Source organism: Hydra vulgaris, chromosome 05 (genome assembly GCF_038396675.1).
Source record: "Hydra vulgaris chromosome 05, alternate assembly HydraT2T_AEP".
NCBI classification, from domain to species: domain Eukaryota; kingdom Metazoa; phylum Cnidaria; class Hydrozoa; order Anthoathecata; family Hydridae; genus Hydra; species Hydra vulgaris.
In genome coordinates, this window is record NC_088924.1 from 7,997,914 (window position 1) to 8,025,000 (window position 27,087).

At 27.0% G+C, this 27,087-nt stretch overlaps 1 protein-coding gene across 2 annotated transcripts in view; it reads right to left on the minus strand.

Moving 5' to 3' along the window:
• The window catches only part of LOC136071831 (cilia- and flagella-associated protein 54-like), a 128,072-nt gene that overhangs the window by 54,803 nt on the left and 46,182 nt on the right, over positions 1-27,087 (minus strand). For both annotated transcript variants that reach the window (XM_065797279.1, XM_065797278.1), the window contains exons 16-21: positions 16,796-16,857; positions 13,591-13,692; positions 8,128-8,370; positions 7,758-7,943; positions 7,561-7,682; positions 2,983-3,124 (exon numbers count right to left, since the gene is read on the minus strand). In XM_065797279.1, the coding sequence (XP_065653351.1) occupies positions 2,983-3,124; positions 7,561-7,682; positions 7,758-7,943; positions 8,128-8,370; positions 13,591-13,692; positions 16,796-16,857 (857 nt within the window). The remainder of the gene's footprint in view (positions 1-2,982; positions 3,125-7,560; positions 7,683-7,757; positions 7,944-8,127; positions 8,371-13,590; positions 13,693-16,795; positions 16,858-27,087) is intronic.

Here is a 27,087-nt window from a genome sequence, read left to right on the forward strand (position 1 = left end):
CAAGCAATTGCCTCATTACTACTAACATACCCTAAGCCGTAACAAAGGGCTCCAAATGTGGCCTCTGCAATGCACACCAAAAGTACAAACAGGGACACCATTCATGCGCAACATGGCACTGTTAATACTTTGATATTTTTCAGCTGTTGATGGAATCAGCCTCTCTGAGAGCTACCACAGAGTTCGGGAAACTTGACTACCAGCCGGCCTCAGAACCATAAAACTGAGTTTTAGAGCTGTACCCTCATTAGGAGCTAATAGAATGAGTTGCTTAGTCATAAAAACAGAGTCACAAGCAAAACCCACGCATTGAGTCAATAAGATCCAGCATTCAACATCCTAAAACTGGAAACAATGTATTAAAAATACATCTGCACCAGCCTAATAGATGAAGAAGGGGTGTGAGGCTGGTCAACAGATAGAATCTGTTTACCCCTTACGTCTTTGCCTAGGAGGCCTTCTACAAGACAGTAGCCGGGTGCATTTAACATCTGCCCAAGATGAGTATTTTTATCAAGACACCATCTCTAGCCTTTACTCAACCAAGAGCCCCAAGGTAGGGGGTGTTTTAAATTGGAGTTGGCATCTCCTAGCCTTTGCCTAAAAAGGCGTATCCTACAAGGCAGCAGGACATGAATTTTATTATGTATATAATTTAATATAATACAAATTATAATAATTTAATATAATACGATAATATAATATAATACGATTACCTATATAATTTCTATGAGAGGTCAATAATAAATGAAAAATCAATAAAAGAAAAGGTATATCAATAATTAATGCATCAATTACTTATTTTTTATAAAACTTCTGTTTAATGGCAAAAATAAATTTATAAAAAGGATCAGCAAGCTAAACTATATCGAAAGCTTTTTATACATTGAGAGCAATAGCCCTTGCCTCACTGCTTCCATCTAATTCATAATAGAAACTTTCTGTTATAATGGTAACAAACCAGAAGGAAAGGTATATAAGTACTAATGAACAAGAGAAAGCTGGGTTGTCAGTCATACTTGAAATTAGATATTAGAAGTTTGTTAATTAAAGATTTTCAAACACTTTGCTAATAATAGTGAGACTGATTAAGGGATAGATAGATAGTTCAGAGCAGCCTCCTTTTTTAAAATTGAAACCACTTTATATGCTATTTTTCCAGCAGACAGGAAAACAAGATTTAGTTAAGCACTTGTTAAATAGTTTAGAAAATAATAAAGAAAATTCTAGAGAACACTTTCGTAAGACTGACAGTAGTATTGAATGTAACACAAGCTGTTGAAGATTTAAATAACTTTAGCAACATGAGCAGGAATAATTTGGATATCTTACCCTTTATTTTTGAGGGGGTGGGGTGGGGGTGATATGGAGAGTCTTGAAGGAATGAATTATAGAGGAAAAGTTCTTTGTAAATAGTAATGCATTTATAGCAATGCAATTATCCTTGGGTAATAAAATCAGATCCATGTATGAAAGATAAAATGTTGGGCTTTACTTGAATTGATAGCAGAAAGAAAAACACACCTTTTAAACAAAGTCAATGAACCAGCTAAAAACAATTTCTTACACTATATACATTATATATAAATATACAACATCTTATAGTCACACCATACAATAAACAAGGAAAACATATTAACAACATTATTCTACACAACAGAAACTTAATTAACAACAGTTAATTAAGAACTATCTGCACTGTTCCTGCCAAAACCCATAGTGGCACAAACAAATACATTTTTTTCAACTTACAGCAGGACAACATAAATACAATATTACATGAGGAGACAAAGACAACAAAATATCCTGCTTAAAGATAATAAATAGATAAGGGAATATTAGATACAGAATAGAATGTTCAGAAGGCTAAGATACAATAATAAAAAGATCATTATACATCAAATAAACCTGCATTTTCTTAAAATTTTAAATAAATTAAATAAATTAAATTATCTATCCTTAGAACAGAACAATTAAGCATTTTACAAATTTTGCCAGATACTCCATATATATCTGAATATAATGTAACTGAGGCAGTACTCAACAATAAACCTGTATTTAACATAAACACAGGCTTATGTTGTGAAATAAAACAAATGGATTATATATGTTCAAGCACATATATAACAATATATGTTCAAGTTAATAAACATTAGTTTATTAACATAGCATATAAACCAAATCATACAATGACTATTATGACCAAATAGATTAATACAACAATCCTACTTTTACTGCAGGGTCAGGGCAAAATAGTTTTTTAACGATTATCAAGATAACAGTTTCAAACCCCCTCGGCTCAGCTTTTAAAACAAGGCAATATTAAAACAGACATAGAAAACATACAAAACATAGAAAAAGAAATTCTTTAAACCTAGATTGCATGTAGATATATACTTTTGTCTGTCTGTACAAACAGTAAGAGTTTATATTCATGTACAATTACCAAAATAATTTTTTAATGAAAGATAAAACAATAATTCCCCCCCCCCCCCATCGCCTGCTTGCTTTAAAAGATGAATAGCAGATAAGATTTGCTCTTTTGATATCTTTGACTTTGCTAGACTTCTTCTATACTTTGTTTTTGTGCCTGCATTTTTAAACTGTAAGGCCTTTCCATGAAACTGGAAGTAACTGGGGCCAGTGGTGGTGATAGTGGCACTTTTTTGTCTACAGCATTTAACCAATTCATGGACTTTTTTTCATTTACTGTGTGTATATTATTTTTAAATAAAAAAATATGTGAATATCCAATTTTGTGATCATCATATCTGAAAATATTAACATATATAAAAGCAATAGCCTGGCCGTTTTTTTAAATTAAATAATAAAATTAAACTTATATTAACTTACAAATACACACACCGCACACACACGTAGTCACAATAGAAGCATAGGAATTTAGTTTCAAAAGTTTCAAATTTAATACAAAAGTTATTGAATTATTATATTTTAAGTATTAAAAATAATTTATAAAAGTACCTGATTATTTGCAAGTTGACTTTTCATAGCAATGTTATACCAATACAACTGTTCTTCTTTAATAATAACATCAGCACTTATAAATATTGTCTGTACAAACAGTCGTTGCAAAACTGTAGATGAATTTTTTGAAAAATTTAATCTAAATTAAAAGAAAACTGATTAAAAAAATATCAAACTAAAAAATCTAATACTTACCTAAATTAACAGTTTGAAAACAAATTGACAGTATAAAATGCTAAACTAGTAGTGATCAACCAAAATTCTGTTTCGGTATCGGTTTCGGTCGAAATTTTAATTTGAACTGATACCAAAATTTCGGTTTTGCTACTTTTTGTAAATTTGGTAAAGAGCTAAATTTCGGTTAAAAAACATACCAAAAAGCAAAGAATTTTAAAGATTTCAAACTCTTATTATAATTTAGAAAAACAGTTTTTTTTTGAGAACTTTTGCAAACTATTTCAAGAATTTTCACAAAAATTTTAAGAATTTTCACAAAATACCTTGATAAAATTTTGTCTTGCAGAGAAAATCGGCTAGTTATTAACTTTTGCTATTAACTTATACTGCTAACTTATGTATTAAATATCAATTTGTGATATGTGTGTAATCAATTTTAACATAATAGGTATGAAATATTAGTATAAAAAGTATAATAGTAGTATAAAAAAATATAAAAGGAGTATAAAAAAACAGCAACATAAAATTGCATTTTTAAGTAAATTTTTCTAATAAAATTAATTTTGACTAGCCAAATGTTGGTATCGGTTTCGGTAAAATATTTGCCGAAATATTGATTTCGGTAGCGAACTAGAGAACCCAAAATTTCGGTTTATTTCTGTTTCTGCTTTTTTTCTGTTTCAGTCTATCACTATAAACTACCTTAACAGTTTGAATAGAAATTCCCTAGTTTAAGCTTAGCTTAAGCAGCAATGGTTTAGTAATAGAGCACTTGCTTTTTATGCAAAACTTGTTTTTTAAAATTCATGCTTAACTAAGAAGGTTGGTAACAAGTTTTAACTGTAGTGGCTTTGTGTAGATAAACAAAGTAAAAAACAAAATTTAGAAATATATCACTAGTATGGAATAAAAGATAATAAAGGCAAATGCTAACTAAAAAGTTTATTGAAAGCATTTTAAATTTATTGTTTTTTCTTCAACACCTTTTAATCATCAAGATACAACGTTCAACCTGTCAAAGTAAAATTTTACTGCCCGTCAAAGAAGAAAATACAAAGCACAAGAAAAATAGTACATAGACTTGAAATTTTGTCTTTGGATGTGATATTATGAACATTTTTAAACAAATATCCACAATTTAAAAAATGATAACAGAAATCTTCTTATTAAATGTTTCACTGCATGTTGTTAAAAAAAAACTGTTTAAAAATACAGCTTATAAAAATTATTATTATAGTGTAACATAAGCCTAAATACTAACATACAGTTACACTTTTTTTTAATTTTTTTTAATTAAGGAAATTTCAATAAAATTAAATAAAATGTTTTCCCAATAACATTTTATGCTTAAAACAAGATTTGAACTCAAAACACTTTAATTGGCATTAGCTGGTATAATCTTGCACAGACATAATTATGGAATATTTTTCCTCGTTGTCTTCAAGGACGTTTTTTGAAGTCCTTAACCTCGGTCTGTGCTTTACCGAATCTTTAACCTTCAATAACAACAACAACAAAATTTTTAACACCTTAAAATGAGAAACGAAAAAAAAAAGAATAATAATAAAAAAAGAACTTCTTAAAAAAACTTCTTTTTCAAAAAAAAACTTCTTTTTCAAAAAATAGCATTAAAATACTGCTACCTATGATATGGTTTATTAAAAAACAGCACTATTTTACTGCTACCGGTGATATGGTTTATTCAAAAAACCGCACTAAAATACTGCTCCCGGTGATATGGTTTATTCTTATACTCTAATGAAATCAATTTTATACTCTAATGAAATCATTTTTTTTTGTCAATTTTATTTCAAAATAAACAGAAAGAAAAACAATCAAAATGTGAAAAACAAAATTTTACAACAGATTTTTCAAAATCAAAATAGCTGACATATAAATATACATAATTCTAAAAATTTGTGTATTAGTTCAGATAAAATTAGTATTCCTTCAAAGTTAAAATTAGTATATATCAGCTTTATTCTTTTTTTGTCATCTGAAGAAAGTCCACAAGTTATGGGACAACCCAAAAAGAACTTTAAAGTATTATCCTTTAAAACCAAACAAAATAGGGTTGAAGACTTACTAAATAAAAATTTTTTCAAATTTAATTAGAAATTTATATCTGGGCAATTCTATTTTTAACATACGTTACACGTGCAACAACTTTATCAAATATTTGCCTAAAGAATAAAACAAGCTAAAATGTTTTGAGTCTGGCCAAAAGAGAGCGAACATATTAATGAAAATCCCACTTAACTTACATAACACGAAAAACAAGGTCAGATTTCTGCGAACCAGTAAAGTGGTTTGTATTAGAAACTTTCACAAGATGTTGAGAATTCTATACCAATATAAAAAGTATATAAAAAAACCAATATATAAAAATATGTAAAAATGTATCAAAGGTGACCTGCTAAGGAAAATAAATTTGTTTTTTTGATACTACATACTTAACTAACACTACAAAACTTACGTTACTGAACAATTATTATCGTGGATTTTTTATATCTATTACTAAAAGTTAGAGTTACATAAAAAAAGAACTGCAAAAGTATTGAGCTCATTCATTAAAAATAATTAACAAAGGAAACTTTAAAAAACTGGTGGCACTTTTCCTGAGTGATTTTTCATAACATTTATGAAAGTTATCAAATCGAAAACAGTTTTTCCACAAGACCAAGAGCAACTTTAAAAAATTATTTTGGTTTTACAACTTTATAAATATTTATTTGAGTCATTTAAATAAGAAAATCTTATTTAAATGACTCAAATATTTATTTGACTGGTTTGTCGAATTTTTTACTCACATTTCTTACGTTTATGCATATTGCCTTATTTTCATTAGGTTGAATTTTTTAAATGCTGCAAAGCATTTACATTTAAATCTTTTAAAACATTTTTGACATAAAAACTGCTATCACAGTTAAGGAGGGAGAGGGGTTCAGGTATATGTGATTGTTTGTGACAGGAAGGGAAGGGTTGAGAATTAACAAATATAGGGTGACATGCTTTGTGGATGACCCCCTTTTTTGCATTTAACAATTTTTAATTTTTGTTTTAGTAAAACAATTTGTCTTACTAAAACAAAAATAAAAAAGGTTCTTACTTATTTATTTTATATTAGGAGAATAGCAAATAAATCTTTTTTTTAATGTCTAAATAAAAATATTTAAATAATTCTTATTTTTATTTATTTATGTATATTTATATGTCAACCAAAATAAGAATACATAAACAAATAAAAAAACAAATAACAAAACAAATAATAATACAAATAACTTTAATTAACATTAAAAAAATATAAAATACTTTTTTCTAAACTCTCTTAATATAAAAAGTTTCAGTTAGAAACTTGTCAAACCAATGTGACGAAATAAGAATTACTTAATGACTTAATTCATTTTGAAAACAAAAACTTAACGAAAAAGAGCCAGAACTTTAGTAAATGCATGTAGTTTTAACTTACGTTACACAAATTTAAAAATGTCCTTTAACTAAGCATCATTATTTAAAACTTTAAATGTAAAAACTTAACATTTAATATTCTTTCACATATATTATTAAAAAACTTAAGTTTTTTAACTAAATTTTATAAAAAAAAACACAACTTTATCATGTTTTTGTTAACTTACATTACATGAAAATTGCAAAAGTTCTTTTGTTATTTTCTTGAAATATATATATTTTATAAAGTATAAAAACTGACCAACAACAATTTGAACATCTTGGCTCCATTTTCACGCTAAATTAATTCTGATTATGCAAATAAATTCATGGTTAAAATAACATTTTAACCATGAATGAAACTTTTTTTTATCATTTTACAATGATACTTTTTTTATCATGCGACTATGAGAAAAACCAACTTTTGGAAGCATAAAAATGACTTATATAAATTAATTATAGTACTAAAGGTATATTTTAAATAAACTTTCATGTGTCTACATCAATATTCATTTGCTAAAAGTTGACCAAAAATAGAATAAATTTGACTACTTTTTCATTTTCTGCCGTGGAATTGCCCATATACATTTTAGATATAACACTTTGTTTTATTTACTTGAGTTGTTTTGTTTGGAAATTTCCATTAAATCTGGAAACTAAACATTAGGGGACCCTTTTAAAAATAGTTTGAACTGAGTACCTCAATGGCACTTGGGAAAAAAAAAAATCTCTTAACATTTTTTTCTTAACAATTTTGTCAAAGATACAAAGAAAAAACAAAAATGTTTATTTCAAGTTTTTATAGTATTGCCTAAAGATATGTTTAAAGATATAAAACATATTAATTATAATAGATTATTATATTAAATTATAATATTAAATATAAAGATATAAAACAAATTAATTATTAAAACTGCTTACAATAGTTTTTTATTAAAATATATTCCAAACCTTTTAAAAGTATCATTTTTAGAGGATAAATTTGTCATGTTGTCATCTTGAGAAACAAAAAAATTCCAAACCAATTCTGAAGCATATTTAGCAACTTCGTATACTTGACATTTATATGCAACCTAAACAATATTATTTTAGTAAAAAATATAAATTTAGTAAAAAGATAAATTAAAAAAAAAAAAATTAAAAATTACCTGGGTAAGATATGCAAAAGCCTGTATTGCTGGGAATGAGTCAATAGTATAAAAAGGAATGCATGCATTTCCTATTGATCCTCCAACTAATATCAGCTTTTCATTAAATGCTGCAACAGCAGCAATATATGCTGTATTAGGAGCTAGTCCTTTAACAACAAATAAACAATCAGAAGAATTTTGTACCTAAGAATAAAATCTTATCGATAAAACTACAACTTATAAAATTAAAAAAAGAATTACAGATTGACATATGCTTGTGCCACATGTTGGTCACAAGCAAGTTATTTTTATAAGAAAGTAGTTGTAAAATAAATCAAACTATAAAGTTGATTTAGAATACACATTTACAAAATGAAACGCTGCATACCAAGTCTCCTGTTCCTTCAAAAGACACATCATTCAGTGTGACACCTTTAGAAGTAGCAAGCCTCAGATAAATTGAGTAGTAAGCAACATTTCCTGCAGCAGGAAAAGGTGCTGGTTTCAATACAACACAATTTAAACCTTGACACACCAATAATGGTGCTGGAGGGATTAAAGATCCATCTGTATTCAAATTTGATTTTTTTGATTTGATGTGCAATTCTTTTTTCAATAGTTGTGATGCTTCCTGGTAATAGTTTAAAGATTTAAGTAAAAGAAATAATAATAAAAAAAACAGATTCATTCATTTACGATTCATTCAAATTGAATTCAGAAGATGTTTCTTGTTTTTTCAATTCTGGGAAAACAAATTTATTTTCTAAAAACAATAAAAAGTTCTCTAAAAGCATTTTTCTCGCTGTTCTTAAAAAAATTTGCAATTTTTTTTTACTAAAAATTTTTGAAAATATTCTGTAAATAATTGTTAGGATTCTTAAACAAATTCTTTACAAATTTCTTTCTAAAAATCTTAAAGTATATCTATTCTAAAAGAATCCATTGATTCTTATCTTTGATAAATATCTAAAATAAATAAAAGCCCCAAAATAATATATAAACATATTATGAATAACGGCCCATTAAACATCAATACAGATTTGTGAAAGCAAAGTCCTGTTTGACAAATTTAATTGAAATAATAGATTTTATTTATAAATTAATGGCAGACAATGCTCAAGTAGATATTTTATATTTTGGTTCCACACTGGGTGACACAGAATTTGTAAAAAAAAAAGCAAAAAAATAAAACAAAAAACTGCAGTACATTTTCCGGTTTTACCAAACTTAGGAAGTAAGCAAAAAAATTTCAGATTCCTAAGTGCTAGAAAGTACTACATACAAATTTAAAAACTTTACTTTCTTTATGTTTTCTATTCCTCTATGTAAACCAAGCTTTAAAATGAGTCTCAAAAACTAAAAATGTTTCTAAAATATTTGTGGTCATTCATAATTAGTTTTTAAACAGTTTAAACACAGCATGAATATTGTAGTTTGCATTTTAATCACATTGCAAACTTTGATATATATGTTTGTACTAGCAAAGAATTTTTATTATTTATATATCTGCAAAAAATCAAGAAGAGGAAAAAAAAGAAGTTAGCTATAATGCTCATAGGTCTGAATACCCTTGCCTTTAAGTGAAGTAAATCATTCAAACCTATTAAATCAAAACCTTTCATGTTCTTGAGTGCAAGAGGAAAATCTGCAAAGACAAGGAGGAGGTTTGTAATCCAACTACAGAAAAATTCTGCTTACTCTAACAATCTGTAAATGTTTGGAGGTCTGCAGGTTTTCAGTCATTTCTTAAAAAAGCATAGTGGAAAATTTTAAATCTCTCAATGTCAAATATATTTGTTTAATGACTACTAATATGTCACTTGTACATTTTGACTGTAAAATTATAAAGCAAATTGAGGAGGACTGTTGACAGATAACTACTGCAGACAGATTATCAGTGTATGTAATCCAAAGTTTGAAACCAAAGATCTTCTTCTGATCTTCTTCCTGATGTTGTATTTGCGAGTGGTTAGGAAAAGAACATGGCTATAAGTATTATGAATCTTCTAGAATATTTTGCAATTGCTGACTATTTTGTAGGATTCTGTTCTGACATGACAATAAGTAATGCTGGATGGAAAATTGGTTCAATAAGTATTCTGGCAAGAATATTTGGCAAACTTTATTTAAAGGCTAAAGAATTCGTAACTAATGCATTAGAACATAAAATTTCCCCCAGATATGTAGCAATAATATAAATAATACTTTTTTTATAAATATATTTTAAAGGAAAGAAAATATGTATACTAAAAAAACATTAAACCTGAGAAATTATTTAAACAAAATGGGATCATGAAAATGGAAACCCACTTCTGAAAAGCATAAGTATCCACACATAATATTTGTCTCTTAAGGTTGTTGTACTATTGTTAGGTGATCCTGATCAAAAGCAGAAGCTAAGTTTTTTAATCATTAAGAAGCTCCTAAAATTTCTGATTTCTGAGTTTGAGAATGATATTCTTCAATTAATTTCTTAGCGTTAAATTAACATAAACATTCCATTAAGCTAGTTAGCAAGGTTAGTGTGACCAATGACTGCACAAAAAGAATACTTTGTTCACCGTTCCACCAATGTGGATTAAACACAGAACATTTTTCTGGTAGTCTAGAACATAGAAAACTAATAACAAAGGATATTTTACTACGATATCTAAACTGGTAAAGCTAAAACTAGAGTTGGATAACTAATGTAAGATAAGGGTGTTAACATTCTATTGATGAGATAACTGTTTGTAAGGGTTAACTGTTAACATTCTATCGATGAGATAATTGTTTGTAAGGGTTAACTTTTAACATTCTATTGATGAGATAACTGTTTGTAAGGGTTAACTGTTAACATTCTATTGATGAGATAACTGTTTGTAAGGGTTAACTGTTAACATTCTATTGATGAGATAACTGTTTGTAAGGGTTAACTGTTAACATTCTATTGATGAGATAACTGTTTGTAAGGGTTAACTGTTAACATTCTATTGATGTTTTTTTTTCATAGATTAAAGAAGAGTTTAATCTATGAAAAAAAAAAAAGAGGATTGATTTTAAGTAAATTGTTTTATGTGACCTATCTGACTGTCATTATGATGCAACTTATCAAACTTCAAAAGAATATCTTTGTATGCTGTAAAGCGGGAGTAATAAATTACAAAATTTTTTATTGATTTAAATTTTCTTCTGTTTAATTAATAATTTTATAAAATTTTTATTATATTTTATAAAGAGTTAAATGTATAAAAATATTATACAATACAAATAATACAAACTAAAGTTTTTTTTGAAGTTATCAAACCTCCATTTTTAATCAAACCTCTGTTTTTAATCAGTGCATGTGAGCTATTTTAGATCAAACTTTTAATTGGAGCATTACTTATTTATGGTAAAACTTTTTATCTTCTTTTTGAGTCTTCATTAAAAAAAAAAGAAGTGATGATTTGATTTAAAAATCTCGAAAGTAATACTTTCAAAGCGCAAAGTATATTTAAAGACAAAAGTATATTTAAAGACAAGTAAAAATTAACAAAAGAATCAGACAATAAGTTTCAGGTAAGAAAACCTGGAGAGCAGATGCCACAAAAATTTTTATAGTAGTGAATGAAAGAAATGTCAATTGTCAATACAAAATGTCAATAATGGTTGGGCAGGTGAAGTCATGCAATGGGTAGGAAATAAATTATATAGAAGATTAGTTTGGATTGTTTGTGCTCTACACATTGGTGAATTAGGGTTAAGACATTTAATTGAAGATTTAGATGTGCAACACTTTTAGTTCAACACTTTCTTATAATAAATGGTCTGAACCACTTGAAAAAATGCTTGACACAACAACTGAGATTGAAATCAAAACTTTGTTAAAATTTAGGTCCTCCTATTATCCACCTTAATTAGGTTTCTTTGATTTATGTCAGTCTGAAGATTATTAAAGATTTGAGCACTGATCAAAGCTATGCTTACCAAATTTTTCAAGCCAAAAAAAAACAGATATTATGTTAGTAATGCTGGAAATTAAACAAGTTTGTAACAGTAGATGGTTACCAGTATTTCAATTTTGAAAAATTAGAGTATCTAATCATAGCTTTACAGGTGTTGTCTTTAGATGACAAAAAATAAAATAGCAATTTTAGGGGATCCTTCAGAGGGAACTTAAGCATCAGGTAAAAATTATAATTAATAACTGCAATACAAAAAAAAATTTCTTATGGAATTTAAAATAAGTTTCTCCATATGTGCAATTATTTTTCTAATCTAACTTTTTTTAATTCTTGAATTTTTATCTTTTAAACTTAGAGAATTTAAACTTAGTAGAGTTTTAAACTTGGAGAATTTAAGAATTGTGAATTTTATTGTTAGTGCTTACATACTTAACTGAATTAAAATTAAAGTTAAATCAAGTTGGATTGAGGGACCTAGACTTGTTTTGTATCAACTAGGACTACTTAAAAATCAGGGTGAAAAAAAAAGTTTTATATATTGTTATGCTAACAACTAGGAGATCTGCGTAGTATGCACATACTGGACCAATTTTACAAACCATGCTATGCAACAAAAATTCAAAAGAATGAAAAAAGCTGTAATAGAATTCTTAAGATACGAGGAGTAGGAGATGAGATAACTCAATTTGGAGATTGTTGTCTCAGATTAAGAAGAACACCAGAAATAAATCAAATGCTAAACAGCTAACAGACCTTACAACATAGAAGTTCAATGTAACTGAGCCTCCACCTAAGTTTTCTTTTATCTTTGCCACAATCAAAGAGTTTTTAAACTATCCCATGGAAATTCCTAATGGGGCTCTGATACACAGTCAGTTGTAAGATGTGCCAAAATGGTAACTGAAAAATAATGGAAACAAAATGGAAGCTGCAAACAATGTTTACACACATGAGCAAAGAGAATCAAATATACAGGCTCAGCTTGTCAGTAGATATTTAATTTCAAGAAAGAAGCAAAAAAGATATGGCAACCCTTGTTTTTTCGTGGTCCCTTGTTTTTTCGTCCTGCAACGAGAAAAGTAAAAACAAAATCTAATTTTGTAAAAAAAGTGTCTGTAAGACCAAATGCTCACATAATATAGATTTTCAATATTAACATTCCATCTTACATGTTGTTAGTTGCACAGTATGGTCAAGGAAGTTGGGGCTGAACCAACCAGGGTTGGGGATGTGCAGAACAAGGATAACAATAGAACCTTCCTTTGAGTTAATTGGTAGGAAGAGGCTATTGCTCTTCTATCCATTCACAACAACTCCCCCCCCCCAGACACACACTGTTCTTATGCCTTTGTATGGTATATATGCTAATAATGCTAATAAATTAAAAAAATATATATCAGCACTAATGGAAAAATAAATTTAAAAAAAATGGCTATTGTCTAAAACAAACAAAAATGTGAAATATTCAAGTTGAAACTTATCAAGTTAGCAATCAATAGAATTTGGTTTTTAAATTTTCCTGTATTAAACTACTTGTAAAACATTTTTTCTCTTTTTTGATTTTTGAAAAGAAAAAGAAAAGACGCATCCTATTACCTATGAAAATAACATATAGTTCAGCCAATTCTCATTATTTGAAAACTTACATGTAGCACAATTAAAACTTTTAATTTTTGATCTTATTTTGTCACCTTATTTCACCCTACACCCTTTGATATGGTATCACATGAACAATTATAAACAAAACAAAAGTTATATGTAAATGAATTCACAAATTCCTAATAAATTGATATAAAAAAAAAAGTCAAAAAATAAATCAAAATAAGCCATGATGCATGAATGCAGAAAACTGTTACCAGTAAATTATCAAAATTAGAACAACTATAAAAACTGTAAATAATTAGAAGATTTTACAGCAATCTTACCTTTAACATTTTACTTGCTTGGCTATTTTGTACTGATACTTTTGAAATAATAAACAAAGCTTTTGAAAGATCATTTTCGCAACCATTATTTGCTATGGAACACTTTGATAAAAAAAAAATTATTTATATTAATGTACATATACAATTGTTTTTTTTGTTGGTTGTTGTTGTTGTTGCTAAATAAAAACTTATTTTTGTTTATTAAAATATTAGTTATCAGATAAATTGAGATTAAAAAGTGCACTTAAAAGATCTCAGGAAAAAAATTCCTGCATGATACACTATGAGTCCAAATCGCAAAAAAGTGGCCATAAGTTGATTTTAAAAACTATTTCATTTTTAATAATTTTTTTATAATTTAGAAAGTATATTTACCCAATTACTGGAAAACATGATTTGCAGTAACATTTAGCGCTAAATTTTCAAGTGGTGTATTTTTATGGTAACATAAACTGAAAAAACTTTAAATGTCTACTTTTCACCTCTTCTTAATTATTCATTGTTATGAATGTATTGGGTACAAAACAAATAATTACTACTAGAATTTGCTCCACTTCGATTAAATGTTAATTATTACTGAAGACACAAGAGAGAATGTTAGAAAATTGAAATATGCAAAACTTCATTTTTATGAATTGGAGCATTTTTATGACTTGAGATATTTAAAACTTTGTAAAAAAAGTGTTTAAAACTATATTTTCATATGTATAACATATATATATATATATATATATATATATATATATATATATATATATATATATATATATATATATATATATATCGAGGGTATACTGCCAGAATGCAAGTCATTTTTTGTTGGTTTTGAGTTAAGTCAACATAAACACTCATTATTATATGCTTTATCACTTCCAAAACGCACCAGACCTTATATTCTATATAATACCAAGTTATTGATCATTCTCAAATATACAATGGGAATATGCACCATTGCATGAAAAAAATTTTTTTCATTAAACTGCCATTATCTCAAAACAATCAAAAATGACTTAGTACGTTCTGGCAGTATACCCTCAATATATATATATATACACACACATACATATATACATATGTATATATATATATACATGTGGGTGTGTTATGTATATATCTATGCGTGTGTGTGTGTGTGTGTGTGTGTGTGTGTGTGTGTGTGTGTGTGTGTGTGAATGTGTGTTGAAAATATCTACAAAAGTGAAGGCTGGATGGTTTTGGATTATTCCAGATGCTTATATCTCAAATTCTTAACTTCAAAGGAACTATTGTAGTTTGAAATACTGATTATTCATTTTGTATTCAAGTAGTAGGATCAGTATCATCAAACCTTTGATTGTAAATACTTTGCGAAAATGCCCCATCCATGCCACATTTTAAATTGAATACTCCACTTGTCACAGCTTCATCTAAATTCTGAAGCTGCTCAGACTTTAGTTGGGACAAAATTTGGTTAACCATGCTCTGTAAACTACTTTTGCAGATGTTTCTGTAATATGCAAACTCTCTGGATAACAATCACCTTTTGATTTTAGGATTGTTTATAACAGGGGATAAATGTCAGCATTTTGCATTAGAGATGAGTTGATCTGTGTACATCATAGTTGATCTGTGTACATCATAGTTGGCTGATGATCACGTTTTTTTTGTTTTGGTTATTTTTAGAAAACATTTTAATACTCATTCCCAAATTTGATTTTTCAGGACTAGATTTTGCATGTAACAGCAGCTTCTGCTAATTCTTCAGTTTAATGGGTTTTTGTCAATCTAAAATAACATAATTATTGGATAAAGTGTTAACATTATGATAATGCAAATTTTCAAAAGGGTTACTCAACTCTTTTTTTTTGTGCTGAAATTATTTTTCCATAGTTCCACACCTGTGTCACTTTTTCTTAGTATTCCTTAGTATCGACTAATAGCTTTCCTTAGTATCATTCCAACCTTAAATTTAAATTTCCTTAGTATCATTCCAACCTTAAACTGTTACATAACAGGACTGAGTATTTTTACCAAGAGGCTATCACTAGGAAGATTACCATAGAAGGTTTAAGAGTTCCTCCTACCTTTAACTACAATTAAGAGAAAATCTTTTATTAGAATTTTCTTTCTCCTATTTGATTTACCTTCACAATGGCTCAAGAGCCTTAACTGCCTTACCTATATTTTTACTATATACATTTTTATTTAACTTGTTTTTTAAACAAGAGGTTTTTTAAAATAAACACAACAATTACTTCTAAAATAGAAACTAGCTTGAAACTTTTTGTTTTTAATAAATACTCTATCCATTTTTTTTTTCTGGCCTTCTGACTTTTAAATCAGGTTCAGCATTTTTATTCTATAACAACTCACCCTCTAACCAGGACAACTCACCCTCTAACCATGGTACTTATTGTTTAGTTAGTCTTGCAAAGTTTTGATTATACTTTGTATACTTTACTCTAAATTTCAGAATAAAAATTCTAACTTATTCTGAGAGTTCCACATTCGACAGTTCTTCATTGGTGATCATTTTCTTTTTCGTTTCAGCTTCTTAAACAGCTTGCAAACTCACATGATTAATGTTCTAATCTTTTCATGATTAATCAATAACAAAGAAAACACTTGAATAATCTTGCAAACATATTCTTGTACACCTTACAATAAATATTTTTCAAAAACAATTCAATTTCAGCTTCCATTACAAAAAAACTTTTTTTTACTAATATAAATTTGCAATTTCAACACACAGTGTGTTACAACACTAAGAGGTCAAATACATTTGATCAAATACAAATACAAATATGTTAATTCTTTTTTTTTTAATTCCAAATACAAATTTAAATACAAGTATATGCAATCAGCATTTTAGGTTAAGAAAAATACAAAAATTTTTTAAAGACAATATTGTTAAAATGATTTACTAAATAGGGAAATTAAAACAAGTATTTTGGTTTTTCCAAAAAAAAACTAATCTAGTTTATTTAGATACAAATACATTTCAATCAAATACAAATACAAATATTTAAGATATATTTTACTAAAATACAATAGAAATACAAATCTGCCAATTTAGCTTATTATTACTAAATACAAATTCAAACACAAATATGTATTTGACCCCAATCCTGTACACCACTAACATTTCAATTTAAAATTGAAACAGGTGGGGGTAAGCATATATTTATCAACACAGAACTTAGCATTAATATTTAAATAAAGTTACCTTTGTTTTTAGTTTTGCTTGATTTTTTGTCAATGTTTTTATTGATGAAGCAGATTTGATCTCTATGTAAATAAAAGTAAATATATGTATGTATGTATGAACATATGTATATATATATATATATATATATATATATATATATATATATATATATATAAATAAATGTATGTATGTATGTATGTATGTATATATGTATATACGTATATATATACATATGTATGTATATATGTATATATATATATACATATATGTGTATATAAATAAATATATATATATATATATATATATATATATATATATATATATATATATATATATATATATATATATATATGTATATATATATATATGTATATATCCATATATCTCTAGGCTAACTAATAAATTACTCACATACACAGCTTTTGTATGTATATTTTTATATCAACTTTAATTCTTATTTTCTTATTTTTATTTTATTATTTTTTAATACACAAATAATACACATTAACACATAAAAAATATATTTTAAACAACATTAAACATATAACTATTTCACAATTATTAGCCAACTAAAAACAAATTAATAATATTATTAACCTAACTACTAATCAATTTCTGTCCTGCAACGATCTAAAATACAAATATAAACCGTAACGTCCACTAAACAAATCGTAGCAAAATTAAACTTTTACTACTTGCCTGATGATTGTGATAACACATGAAACTCAGAGTTGCAATATTAAATTATATTATAAACATTAGCATTTAGCTAATTCCTGGTACTGCGGGTAAAAAATATATATATGTCTATATATATATATATATATATATATATATATATATATATATATATATATATATATATATATATATATATATATATATATATATATATATATATATATATATATATATGTCTGAATATCTAATGCCTGAAATGTATTCTATAAAATAGAGTGCTCAATGTTCTTAAAAGAACAGCCCAATAATATATTAGTAGAAAATCACTTATTAATTTTTTTTACACTGTGTTTCGCCTATGAAGAAAGTTGAAATAAAGTGTAAAATGACAAAAAATTTGACAAGTTTTATTCTACTAATATATACATATATATATATATATATATATATATATATATATATATATATATATATATATATATATATATATATAGCCTCATGATATTCTTGGAGAAGCATTGCCTGGAGCCTCAGGCTCAAGGGAATGCTCCTCTAAGAATATCACGAAGAACCAACATGTGTTCACCAGATTTAATTTGCTTTCTGTGTCACCTTTCTTAATTTCAGAGTAAGATGAGCTAGGTTGCCCCAATCAATTTTTTAAAAGAACTGCTGGTTGGCTCAAATTCAACAGTTTCTTTGAAATTACTGAATGGTCTTATTTGGGAAAAACTTCATAATAAATTCTTTTTTGCCTTTTCTTGGCAATTTTTGCAATAACGTCTGCATCGATGAATTCTTAATCCTTTGTTGTTTAATGTCACTTCTGAGCTTCCATAATTTGGGGAACAGATTTCAATAAAACCTTCATGGTAGCATCTAATGTTGACATAAATTTCAGTACTCCTGAGTTATCCTAATATACTTAATTCTTGTTATATTTCATAAATTATTTCATAATATTTTATCATATTTTATAAATTCATTATATGCTTAATTGATTATTTTGCCAATGTTGTTTTTTACGCTTATTCTAGGAATACTTGCCTTTATATAATGCTTCAAAATTCTCAATTGAAAGAGATAATGCATCAATAAAGATTAGTTAAAGATGATTGCTGCCCCCAACCCAAACTCTTAGTCAATGTAGTAGCACTCCTTGCATGTTTTCATATTTTTTTTGATCAAAAGAATTTAACCAATAATTAAATTAGGAAAAAAAAGAACACTTTTCAGTTTGTTCAGGAGCTGGAGGCAAATATCGATTTCATTTCACTAACCCTTTAAAAAACAAAATAGAAACAGCTGAGTGGATAATAAATCATACTATTAAAGACTTGATTAGTTGCCTATGGTTCAGATTTAATTAGAACACTGGGTAGAAAGTTAAAAGTAGTATAGTGAAAATCAAACTTCATAATGCTTAATTGTAAAGTCGCTTTTAGACTATCAAAGATACCACTATAAAATTACTCATGCAATAAACACTGGAAATAATCTGGACTCTTAAAGGAAAAGATATTGCCAACCATTGCATGCAAAGCAGTTGAATTTATTGTCAATAAATTATGCTCATGTTGATGTTTAAAAATCCAATCTAGAGAAAACTTTTTTTTTAGAGTTCATTATTGGAGTTTATGCATTTGTTTTGTTTATAAGTTTACCCTTTGGTTTGAAAATAAAGTAAAATGAAAGTGTAATGAAAGACTTTAGTAATAAAAACTTCTTCAACACCAGAGATTGCAAATTAGAGGCATTGCAATGTCATAATAATTTGGAATCATATAGTTTGAATAATATTAGCTTTACTAAAATATGATGTAATTTTTTTCTTTTCAAAAAATTTAGGAAAGAAAATTATTTACATTTCTTGGAATATCCAATAATAGTGCACGCTCCTATTTTTAAATTTAAAAAGAATGATACACCCTATTGCTTAATCCAAATTCAGAGAATCATCTCCACTTTTAACAAGAAGAGATGCATCATTAGAGATAAAAAGAAAATTATACACCTAGTGCTGCCATAGTGGTGTGGTGGTTAAAAAATGGCAATTAAGGTTGATAATGTTCATATAGGCGTGTAGTAAGACTCTGAAAGAAAAGAAAAAAAGCAATGATCTTAAAAAGAGATTAGGAAAATTGGTTGATAGCAATCTAATAGGGGTGTGTCAGGGAAGGTTGAGGTGTGGTTTGGGATGTTGAGTGTAAAAATGCAAATGATTGGATATAAGCACTGGCATTACCGCAATTTGAGTTATCTCCGAAAATGCGGTAAATTTCCATATTTAAATGTCAAGTTAGGTAATCACAATGCTGTCATTTTTTTAGAGCAAATCACTGGATGATTTATTGTAAAATGATTTTATTTGAAAAATTGAGTGCAATTTGTTGCAATTGTATATCGCTTTTTATCATATAATCAAAATAAACTGCTTTTCTACAAAACGCCAGTGCTTAATTGGATATCAGCATATAGAGAGTAGAAGTTTCTGAAAAAAAAAAGATAGAGGTAGAAGTAGGAAAACATGGAGAGAGTGTTGGAGATAACATAAAAAAGATAACGAAAAAAAAAGATGCTCAAAATAATGTATATTAGATAAAGGACCAGACCAGAAAGGACCAGAACAAAAATTCCTTTAATTTGTTTTAAACTTTTGTAGTGTATTTCAAAATTGTATAAATAGGTAGGTACTTTTGTCCTGGAATAAAAAGTACAAAATAACATTCAACCCATACAAGCAAGGATGCTAAAAAGATGATGCTATTGATAATGATGATAATGATGATGATAATGATTATGAATATGATGAAAATAATGATGATGATGATGATGATGATGATGATGATGATGATGATGATGATGATGATGATGATGATGATGATGATGATGATAATGATGATGATGAAATGATGATAATGATGATAATGGTAATAATGACGATGAAGATAATTATGATGATAATGGTGATGATGGTTATATTGATGATGCTGATAATAAAGATGATGATAATGATAATAATGATAATGATGATGACAATAGGAATGTGTAGAGTTTATATAAAAAGTGTATAGAAATGCAACAAACTTGTATAGAAACTCGACATGGTATAAAAAGACTACATGAATGTATAGAAATCCGACACAATGTGTATAGAAATGCTACATTGAAACATAGAGTTTCTATAAAGAGGTTTTTCTATTAAATTGCCATAAGCCAATTATTTTGATTTAGTTCAGCCATCTTAAAACATTTTACGTGGATGTTAGATAATAAGGAAAGTGTCATGGATAGTGTTACAAATGTATTTCTTTAATAGAATTATATTCAAGCTTAGAGTTCTATTCAAACTAATCATATACATTATTACTTATTAATAGTTTTAATATATTTATGTATGTATGTATGTACAAACAAGTACATACGTGCATACTTATATGTTTTATAGAGACTTTTACAAACATATATGGCATGCAGAATGTTTGAAGAATGTTCATTATCTGGTTTATTTGATTGTTATTAGAAAAACTTTTTTTTTTATTTTTTAAAAATATTTCTTAGCTTTTATAGTTTTTTAAAAGCTATTTTTTTAATTTTTTCAAAATTTTTATTACATTTTTTATATTTCAAGCTAAACCTGAAGGTTCATCTTTCAATATAAATGACAAAGTTCATCATGGTACATATATAATTTTTATTTCTATTATTAGGATATAGTCATTCCTTCAGTAAAGCTTTTTAAATTTTCTTAATTGATTTTTAGTTTTTAATTTTATCCATTTTTATTTTTTATTTTAATTTTATCCATTTTAGTTTTTATCATTATCCATTTTTATTTTATTTTTACCATTATCCATTTTTATTTTTTATTTTAATTTTATCCATTTTAGTTTTTAATTTTATCCATTTTTAATTTAATCCATTAATGACATTTTTCTGGTTTTAAAAATATCTTTTTTAATGAACAACGGCATAAAAAGAAACTAGAGACTGTAAATTTTTCCACTTCTTAAGATAAGATATATATATTCATTTTTAACTTCCACCTTTTTTAGACTTATATTTTTATATCTAAATTAAATTGAAAATTGACTCAAAGCACCTGATTTTCTAATGATTTTTTAAAATAGTAATTTGTATTTGTAATTATAGGAAATTAAAGCTTGGCGCACACAAAGCCTATAAGTATACCCTTAGACCATTGCAGCCCTTTCATTAAACCTTTATGAGCTGAGCTCCATTAAATTTTACTATGTTTATAATGACATACAACACTGATTTTCAAAGTACTATTACAGTCAACTCAATATAATAACTTCTATTGTGATCAACTTTTGGCAGATGCACCAATAAAAATGTTGTTTTTAGTGTTATATGCCCCAAACTAGAAAACCATATTACTTTTGTCAGACTTAAGACCTGATAAAGTCAGACCTGTTGTCAGACTCGTGTTAGTAGGACAAAGTTAATTTTTTACAATGATAATTGTATAACATTCACAAAATAAGATAAGTAATAGGGTTATAATGACAATTTTAAATAACTTCAGTGGTTTTCAGTTGCAACACTGTAACTGCAAAAATTATGTGAAATGCATTATATTATGAGGTACTTTTTTTTGTTTTGCTTTATTTAGATTTCCAGAAGATTAATACAGACAGTATTAATAAGATTGCAGCTTCTCCTATACTTAAATCTATATTTTAGAGGTATGTTAATTAATTAAGCGGACTATACTTTAAATAATTTTGAATAAAGTTTTTTTACATTTTTTTTTAACCTCATTTTTAAAAAATAATGCATTAAAATATACTATTGTATACAAATAATATGTTAAGATAACTTTTTTGTAATTGTCTAAATTTTGTAATTGTCTAAATATGTTTTTTTTATTTCAGTTATATGGTCATAGGTTTAAGAAAGAAGAGGTTAATAAAAGTAAGTTTGTTTTAGTCATAGCTTGTTGTTATTTTAACAAAAAATCAAATGATAATTATGGAAAAAACTAATAAACTAACAACAGAAAAGCATGCTCAGACGTGTTATTTTACGTGAAAAACGTGTTATTCTATGTGAAGAAGGATTGACACTGACTTTTATTGCTGTACGTTTTAATGTAACACATAGCTGCATTATAAAAACATTAAACTGATATCAAGAAATTGGTGATTTTATAAGCAACGCTAGAACCAAACGAATAAAGGTGACTACTCAAAGGGCAGATAACGGCATTCATCATTATACAAAAGCACATCTGTTTGCCAGTGCTTCTGAAATTTCATTTTAGATATTCCTGAATGGTGTTGCACCAAGTGTTGTGACAATTAGAAGAGGCTTGTGGAAACAGTTTAACTTAAATAGCCATGTTTCAACAAAAAAAACCTTGCCTTTCTCAAAAAAAAATTAGAGACTGTATTGCCTTCTATCAAAAATACAAGCACTGGTCAGTGGAAGATTGGGAGGATGTAATATTTGGCAACAAATCACTAATCAAACAATTTGGGTATCGTTCATTATCAAGCATTAGATGCCTACCTTGCCAATGATACAACCTCCAGTATTTGCTTTCTACTGTAAAACATTGCCCTAAAATCATGATATGGGGTGCCATTAGAGCAAATCTAATGGCACCCCATATCAAAGTGGTGGTTTATGGTTTTTGCCTAATTAACAGCCATATTTATCTTCAAATACTTAAAAAAAAAATTAAAATTTTCATGAACATCACAAATACCCACAATTTTCAGCATGATGGAGCACCCTTTCACAGGGTCAAGCTTCTAAGCAGTTGGTTATGTGAGAATGGGGTTGAGATCATTTGCCCCTGGCCTGGTAACTCAATCTTATTCAAAACTACTGGAATCATCTTAGAAATGAAGTTCAGAAACTAAGATCTTAATCATTGGATAATTTACAAGACAAAATTAGGCAGGTATGGACTCAACTTATGACTCCTAAATATTTGAGAAAGTTCATTTTCTCTATCCCTACCCGCTTAGCTAATTGTTTAAATGCTAAAGGATCATAGTAAATATTAAGCATCATAGTAAATATTAACTTCAAATATTCAATTCATGAAACATTTACTAATGTTTCAAAGATATTATTTTTGTCAATTGTAATGGTTACTAATATATTTTGACAAAATAAATGAATAATTTCATAAAAATTGTGTTTTTTTTTGCAATGTTCCAAACTTTTGATCGTGACTGTATATTCATTTATTTTATTATAGTTGTTTGACTTTATATTTATTAATGCAAGTTTTAGTAGTTTGTTCTTTTAAATAATATATTTTAATATTTTACAAGCAATATGACTATGTGTACAAGGTTCTTGTACCTGAATGCATAATTCGCTTGTTTGCAAGTGTATGGAATTGGACAAGAAACAAAGTAGGTCAATAAATGTTGCTTAATAAAAAAATGTATTTGAAGATTACATTATCTCTATATACTTTAAGTTACATTACCTTTTTTTTCCATAGACTGAAATCTTTCTAAATTCTTACATATCTGAAAAGTAAGTTAACTTGATGCTGTTTTGTTATATTAAAAGTTTGGGAGAACTTTGATTTGTTTAGATTTATGTATATATAGTATATATCGTATGGTTTCATTTTTATGCAGAGCTTCAACTAGGTGACTTAAAAAAAAAAATCTACTGACTAATAAATTTAAAAATAATATTTTAAGCATAAATGTATTTAATTTAAAGTATGATATTTTAAATATAAAGTTTAAGTGACAAAGAACAAAATTTATATAATTGAAGTATAAATTAAAATAGCAGTAACAAGGTGAAAGTTCTTATTATATAAGCTAATAGATGATGTTTAAAGATATAACTTTTGATCAATTTTATTGTAGAAACAAGAAAGCTAAAGCTAATTTATGCATATCTGGTATTTTTTATTAACATTAAAATTGCAAATATAAAACTTTAATAAATTGTAACAAATTTTAGTTTTCAAAGTATATATTATATCATACCATGTATAAATAGTCAAACCTATAATTTTTTTTTTAGATAGTGAAAACCATAATAAATCAGAAGAAGAAAGCAAACAAGGTTTAATTAAAATATAATAATGTAGTATTATTATTATACTACAATGTAGTATTATAATGAAACTACATTATTATATTTTATACATTATTTTATATATTATATATTTATACAATATATTTTATATATCATATATTGCCATACAACATCACAAGTTGCTGTCATCAGCCAAGGCAGATATCGGGGCAAAAAAATTAATAAATTAAATTAATAAATAAACAATGAAATGATTTACAAGGCTTTTTTTAACTTGCTCTTCTTTTCTGGGCCCTTAAACAAACTTGGGTGCCATAACCATATACCACTTGACCCCTTCTTTATGGAGATGCCAAAATCCTAACAACATTAATGGTAGTGTAACTTCATGCAGACTGCCTTGATTGACACTATGCAGCACTAAAGTGTTGTTCTTTACATGTTCTTTAAAACTTTGATTGGGTATAAACAAAACATATTGATGTTAAAACTCAGGAAAAATGTGTGTGTGCTTGTGCGTTAGAAGGTAGTGATTCTATACAAGTGATGAGAATCGGAAACTTATTTATAATGCTGTTGAATTGATTTATAGTGATGTAGGCAAAAGATTTCATAAATTAATAAAACATATCTTTTTATTCTGTAATAGAAAAAAAAATTTACATTAAGAGTAAAACTCTTCCTGCAAAATGATGAATATGCTGATAAACTGAGTAAACAAGATTTTATTGTATACGCAAGTATGATTTCTATGCGATGATGACAATGCCTAAGTTAAATCAAGGCTGCATTGTAATAATTACAAAACCCATGCATTGAGTCAAGAAGATCCAGCATTTAACATCCTAAACTGGAAACATTGTATTATAAATATCAACGCCAGCCTAATAGATTAAGAAGGGGTGCAAGGCTGATCAACAGATAGAATCTGTTTACCCCTTAAGTCTTTACCTAAGAGGCCTTTTACAAGACAGTAGCCGGATGTGTTTAACATCTGGCCAAGATGAGTATTTTTATCAAACTCCATTTCTAGCCTTTACTCAACCAAGAGCCCTAAGGGTTTTAAGTCAGAGTTGACTTTTAACCTTTGACTAAAGAAGCACATCCTACACAGCAGGACATGAAGTAGGTTACACTGGATTACTTTTACTTCAGCTATAATTACAAACTTTCAATTAAATCATAGATTTAACTGAAAGTTTATGTGAAATGTAAGCATTTTACACCTTTTATGTGTTTTTATGTGTTATATCGCATATAAAATAATTATTTGTTTTCAATATCGTATTGAATATTTTTTGTCTATAACAGCTTTATACTTTTTTTATACTTGAAATTGATTGCCTAAACAAAACCAGTTGATCTTATAACTTAGCAAAAATGTGTGTGCATGAGTGGGTGTTAGAAGGTAGGAATTCTATACAAGTGATGAAAATCGTAAACTAATTTATAATGCTGTTAAATCAATTTACAGTAAAATAGGCTAAAGATTTCATAAATTAATAGAAGATAAATTTTTATTTTGTAATAGAAAGAAAAATTTACTTGAAGAGTAAAACTCTTACTGCAAAACGATGAATATGCTGATAAACCGAGTAAACAGGATTTTTTTGTATAGAAACATTACTTGCAAGTATGATTTCTATACAGATGATGACTACGTCTAAATTTAATCAACGCCGCATTGCAATAATGACAATAAAACAACAAAGTTCGTTTATTTAATTTACGAAGAACATATAATAATCAAGAAAAGAAAAAATATTTATTCACTAAATCTAAAAAGATTACACAAAATCTTTTTATTCGAGTATTATTCTGGAAACATTCCATGAAAAAAGTGTTGGTGTGGAAACACTACATTTTTGTAAAGAATCTATACCAGTGACGATAAAGAGGATACATCACTCAGTCCAATGTTACTTGCATTTGTGAAATAACTGTTTTTTTGGAAATTTTAATAGAAGCAACATTTAATTTTATATAAATAATGTTTAATCAATTGGATTTGTCAATAAAGCAGATGATTTGTTGTTATTTGTTTCTTTTTTGAAAATTTGTATAGAAATTTGACATTTTTGCAGTGTTTCTATACCATAAGTTAATAATGATAATGCTGATGATGATGATAATAATGATGATGATGATAACAATGATGATGATAATGATGATGATGATGATAATGATGATGATGATAATAATGATGATAATGATGATGATAATGATGATGATGATAATGATGATGATGATAATGATGATGATAATGATGATGATGATCATATGGATATTCGGTATAACAACGCAAAAGTTGCATTACCGAACATTTTTGTTCGGTAATGCAACTGACGCGGCCTATGTTTGTTTTTGCAACAATTTCATTCGTTATTGCAACTTGTTGTTCATTACTGCAACTCCGAGAACGCACGTTAAAGCCTTATAAGTTTTTTGTTTTTGAAGATATTTATTAAATCGTAAATCGCCATTAAATACTAAATAAAATATTATTAAAATATTATGTATATATATATATATATATATATATATATATATATATATATATATATATATATATATATATATATATA